Below are 6,000 nucleotides of genomic sequence, written 5' to 3'. Positions count from 1 at the left end.
GGAATTCATCCACAATGCCATTTATAGGACAAATAAGCCCAATATTGGTCAACTTCTACAGAATAAGTCAGCGGGGGTGATACAGAACCTGTCGGTGCCTTTAAACGCTACCAAGTACGTTCCTACATGTACGCGTTGCTTTGGCAGTGAGTTTTAAAAGTAGAACTTGGTATTTTTAAGGCTCTCTTAAACCTCATGTATCAGAGAAGCTATAAGCCTAGGCATGGAGGAGAGATGCTGGTGGCGACGATGACCGACGACGATGGACACCGCAGGGCAACAAAAGTCGGACAAGGAAACAATCGCCCAGCTAGCGATTGAGGAACCTGAGTAATGCATACACGTACGCTTATGGATAAAGAAGAAGAAGACCAATGATACAATTAAATAAAACAAATAAACTCACGCTCGCGACACTGCCAGCCACGGGAGACAAGTTCAGTGGGTGTAGAAAAGGTTAGTAGACTCACACTGAAGGCCACCAGACCACCGGCTACAAGTTAAAAGCTGGTAACGCGAACGGAATACTCAAGGCCAAGGGAGTCTGCGGCTTGGAAACAGTGTAGCGAGTGACCGCGGTCGGATTGCAGGAGCAATAATAATAATAATCTCTTTTGATTAAAAGGAAACCTCTGTAACAGTCGGTGTAGACAGCTAACAGCTTCTGGAGACCTAGCGGCAACTGCCTCTAATAAACGGAACGCTCTCTAAGGGTTTCAAGCCCACCCTTTCCCTCCAGGACGGGGGGGAGACAGGCTCTCATTGCATTTGTGATGAACGTTTACAGCGGATTGCCAAGGAGTTTCCCCCCTCTTGCACTCACAAGATCTGCGGTAGTTGCCCCTAACCCAAAAAAAAAAAACAAACAAAAAAAAAAACCTCCCCCTAAAATCATTTTGGTCCTGAGGGAACAGACTGCGACCCCCAGAACGTTGTGTTGAGAGTCAGCTCCTGCGGTCAGTGGGAACGGGCTAACAGCGCAGTGAGCTGACAGGCAGTGCAAGGCTGAACGTGTAGGTCCCTTCTACGAGGCAAGAGTCCGTTGGTATAGGGGAAGGTCATTGGCTAATGCATTGTCCGTCCAGAAGGGCCACCGGCGGGGTCCTCTTCTCTGTCCAGAGTAAGGTCAGGATGACTCCTCCAAGGCATTAACTACTTGCTCCAGTATATCGGGGCAGTGGTCGGCGATCTGCTGCAGGATGGTGTTGGCAAACTCCTGAAGATCGGCGCTCTCCCGCTCACACTTCTCCAGCTCCTCACTCAACTACGGGGAGAAAAGACGGCCATTGTTAATAAAATAAATATGGAAGAAAACCCATAAAACGTTAAGTCGTGTTCTCACCGTGTCTATACACGGGGGGGGGGGACATTCTCACGTATTTTGAATGCTCCGGAGAAATTAAAATTAAACCAAAAATGCCCAGTTTCTGAAAAAAAAAGGGGCAGCTGTATTGTGCTGCCTGCGAGACACGCGGCTTCCTATTGGCTCACAGAATCGAAGCCCGGACGCCGGCTTTTAGAAGGTTCCAAAATAAATAGCAGTTACACAGCAGGCATCAGAGAAACATCTGAGCTAATGGGGGATAGGAAATCAAAGACACTGTCTGTCTCCAAATCTGGGAGGGGATAAAAACAACATAAAATATACACATGGCTTATTTGCGACAGCGAGGACCCATTAATTACTTCTAAGTATCTGTGTCACCCCTGCGACTGGTGAAAAAGGTACTCACAAGAACGCCGTGCTTCTCCAGACACTAAAGACGTGTCCTTTCTGGGGCGACATCTACTAACTAACGAGGGAAGGCGATGGATCCATGTTAATTAAACTGGATTGCCCTGCTGTTTATAATGGATACAGCACCAGGGTAGGGTTAGTTAAGGAGTTAATTTTAATAAGGATCACTGGAACTCCCCCCCCCCCCCGCATCTGCTCAGGTTATTCTTACCTGGTCAGGTGTCATCTTCTGCAGCCTCTGTTCCCAAGCTGCCTGGCCGTCTTCCAGGTAGTAGGAGGCAGGCGGGTGGACGTTGTGGAGTATCTGGGGGTCTCTGTCCTGGCAGAGAGCCGTCAGGTGCCCGATGTACAGTTTGAGCTTGCTGCGGTTTTGGTCGAGGTCTATAATGGGTTGGATCATCTGAACGGAGAGCAAAAAGACAAAAGGTCAACCAGATGACAAAGATTTATCCAGCTAAGAAGAACAACCCCCGCCCCCCCCACAGAAATGATATGGGAAGGACAACACATGGAGATAGGACAAGAGAGAAGCCTCCACCACATCTATCGTTACCGGGCAAGGAGCAAACGTTCTGTTTGGGAAATTCTCTATTAGTTACGTGGTTAAACTGAGTCTATTTTCTCATATCCCCAGAGCGGAGTGGTCTGGATTACCCCCCCCCCAATAGTACCATGTGCCATAAAGGCCAAGTCCTGTAGACCTCTCTGAATCTTGCGGGCCGGAAAAACATACTTTACATCTGTATGTATGATCGCAGCTCGGGTTCGGCAGAGCAGACGGCATCCACCGGCTCGCGGGACGACGGTATAACGTGTGCCTGCTCTGCTGGAGTGCTGTAACTCAAGAGGCTGTCAGCGCCCGGATAAGATGGAATAAAAACTTCTGACATGAGCCAGTGAAGGCAGAGAGAGAGAGAGAGAGAGAGAGAGATAGGGGGCACATATTTAGACATCAACTCCCTTGGGTTTTACTAAACCGCGTGTAAAGAGAGCTAAAGGAATCGCAGTGTACGGTGGGGGGGGTCTCACTCAAAATATCTCTTGATGAGAGGGTTTAGCCATGAATGAAAAGTGCTCCTTAAGTTGGGAATCCTTCCAAAGTGGCCAGACACGTAGTCATCCTGATGCTGAGCGGCAATAGTGTGTATAAGAGGTTCCAGCAAAAAAAATTTGGATATAAAATTGACGAGGATACAAAGTCGCTGCTTAAAGGGTCCCTGTAGACTGTCCAGAGCGTGGTGGTAAGGACCATCTTAGAGGACTACCCAATCCTTCCCACAAGCGAAAAGCAATACTTGGGAAACATAGCTTTTAAATACCATTCCACATACAGCTGTCCTATTCCATCAGTCGAGATGGCGGAAACAGACTTCCAGTAACATACTGGTAAAGTAGAAATGGCAGGCGGAATACTGGATTAATTAAGACAGAGTCTCCAGGAATCCGAGGAACTGAAACATGCCGAGGAAACCACGGGAAGACAAGTTGTCTAAGTGCCAGAAATCCGTCCTAACATTACTTCTCCTAAAGGTCGTGTGGTGAAGACTCATTCAGCTTCTTCTACAAAATCTGGAACCCTTTGTTGTCTCAGTAACTGGGTGGTGGGAACTCATACACACGTAGAAGGGTAATTATAACATGGATCAAATATAAGATCAATAGGGGACAGAGATTGAGTGGATATCAGGGTTCCTGTAAGTGCTTTTATCGTGGTCACAGGAGGCCATCCTATACGTCCAGGTCTACACACCGAGGGCAACTGGAAAGATCCATCAACCCCAAGGAGGGCAAGGGCCGCAGAGAAATACAAGACGTTTAATTTGTTACGCAGGATGGGGGCCGTAACAAATGGAGTTTGTACATGTCCAAGTCAATGATAAGGGTCTAGCTAAAAACCATCCATCAACCAGGATCAGCATGTCACCCTCTCGGTAATGTGCCACATCCCATCGCCGATGAGCAAGAGTCTGTCCTACGCTACCCGGGACATGAACATCTGGGAATATCTTAAATACCAATAATGTGTATGTGTGTGTGTGTGTGTGTGTGTATGTGTATGTGTATATACATACATATATATATATATATATATATATACACACATATATATATATATACACACACACACACACACACACCGTATATATACACACACACATCTAAAACGCTACCCAACCTAATAAAGCATAAAGCTAGGGTTTGGGGGGCCGTATCATCCATTAAATACACTGAATGACCCCCCCCCGGATTTAAAGGGCCAAAGACACTTTCTTCAGAGCAGTAGTGACTTTGCCTACAGAAATCCTTTTTTTTCTCCTTCAAAAAAAAGAAATAAGCTTTTTTAATGCACAAGCCCCCCCCCCCTTTTCGATTGGTTTAATTGTTTAAAGGGCTAGATAGATATTGAATGCGATCATTTATGGATAAAGCTTAAGAGTAAGCGCAGTGTGTACCGCAAACCGAGCTGGCATATCCCGTCCGTTACCCCGTCCCGGCAAAGTGTCATTGGAAGGATTAGACGGCTCTCTCTAAAACTCGACCGGAAGAGACACCCATCTGTTTGCAATGTTGTATAAAACAGCCCTTGATTTGCGTGAGGCTTTGATCTTCAGAGGTAATAGGAGGATAGAGATTGGATCCAGCTAGACTTCAACCAAATGCGTCTGTCTAATTCAGAACAGAAACTGGGGGCCCCGGATTCGGGCCCTGTGATTGGTTTAATACCGAGCTATGCGCAGGTTGCTCTAAGATCAACCCCCCCCCCTCCAAAAAGAGTAATGGGTAACTTTAGACAGCTCTTCCCGGGAATGCGGACCTCTGGGAGTCATCATTCTGACATGGCATGCCTCGGAGTGCTAGGTCCTGAGATACTGCTAATGCCAACGAGCTCCGGATCAACAAACCTAAAGCGCTTGTGCGGAGCGGACAGAAATGATTCCCTTCTAGTTTACTGTAAAACGGGTCATTCCTGGGAATTTAGTAAATGAACCTAAGATTCTTTAACCCTTTAATACGTCGTCACAAACATTCTATTCTAGAAACTCGTTGAAGGCGGCAACCAAGCGGTTCTAAGAACGACCCTTATGAAAACCGTGACTCAGGAGGTAAAGATGTTCTGAATTAAATCACCTGTATTCAAGGAGGGATTTCTGCTGTGATATAGCAGAGAGAAAAGCACCAAATGGGATGATCAGATGTCATTAGAGTAGAATAGGAAGCGGTCAGCTCCAGACAATGAAGACCCTGAGAATCTGCCCCTTCACCCTGAGGTTGGGGTAAAAAAACCCAAGGGTGAAAAGTGCTAATGGCTTCAGTAGACTTTGTAGACATTGGAGATCCGCAACACAATTCACTGTATAAACAAGCACCGAACATGGTTAAAGACAATAAATCGTTCTATGTGGGAGGAACGCTGGAAATTCCCTTCCTACATCTGGGGGACAGATACCTCGGGGGTCTCCTTCCGCTCTCTCTCTCTCTCTCTTCCAAAGCCACCAGAATCAGATCAGGTAACCATCTTGCTCGCTAGTACATAAGGACTTAACTCCAAATTGATGGACCACGACAAAGAACTAAGTTACAATGTTACTATTTACGAGGCTTTTTGTGACAAATATTCCATAAATACCCCTAACAACCTCAGAACAATAACTAAAGTTATAAAATGTGTGGGGTTTGCAAATAGTCTTAAACTTGTCCTACCACCAACCTCATCCTCGTACATTAACCCATTCATCTTGTTGGGGATAGTTTTGCCATCGTTTATGGTGTCCATCGTGACATTGGTAGGGTTCTCCTCTAGGAACGCTTTCATTTAGATCGCCATACAACTTATTTTGATTCAATTGGATTCATTCTGAGATTATATACAAAATGTATTTATAATAAATAGTGTTTTCTTTAATTAGAAGAAAACAGACAGGAATCTTTGTGAAGGGAGCAAACCCGGAGATGGGAATTTAAGCAATGCTTGAAGACGAGCCACCTTATGAGAGTCCAAACGGCCAGCAGAGAGTTAAGCAGGCAGTAGGTTAACGCTGTGTGAGTGGGTGGCTTGTTCCTTTGTCACACCGGGGTAAGAAGCGGTTTAGGAAGGGTAAACAGCAGGGGCACTTGGCGGTTCACATGCTCCCGCAGGTCCCCGTCATCATGCCAAGGGACACGAGAGTTCCTCAGATGTGCGGCCAGCCATTTCTGAACCCCCCCCCCCCCGAGGGATGCGGTCCAGCTGTCCAGCCACAGAACGCCGCAGGTGGGAGCAA

General features: G+C 46.6%; 1 protein-coding gene across 3 annotated transcripts in view; it reads right to left on the bottom strand.

Annotated features, from left to right (window-relative positions):
• Window positions 1-1,126: 1,126 nt before the first annotated feature.
• The window catches only part of LOC149275469 (ELKS/Rab6-interacting/CAST family member 1-like), a 78,544-nt gene continuing 73,670 nt past the window's right edge, over window positions 1,127-6,000 (bottom strand). For all 3 annotated transcript variants that reach the window (XM_089504666.1, XM_089504667.1, XM_089504669.1), the window contains 2 exons: window positions 1,950-2,138; window positions 1,127-1,264 (listed from right to left, as the gene is read on the bottom strand). In XM_089504666.1, coding sequence (XP_089360792.1) covers window positions 1,127-1,264; window positions 1,950-2,138 — 327 coding nt within the window. The remainder of the gene's footprint in view (window positions 1,265-1,949; window positions 2,139-6,000) is intronic.

Source organism: Sceloporus occidentalis, unplaced genomic scaffold, assembly GCF_023333645.1.
Source record: "Sceloporus occidentalis isolate IW3139 unplaced genomic scaffold, rSceOcc1.0.p SCAF_284, whole genome shotgun sequence".
Classification (NCBI taxonomy): domain Eukaryota; kingdom Metazoa; phylum Chordata; class Lepidosauria; order Squamata; family Phrynosomatidae; genus Sceloporus; species Sceloporus occidentalis.
The sequence above is the reverse complement of the archived record's forward strand: the minus strand, read 5'-3'. Positions and strand labels throughout refer to the sequence as shown.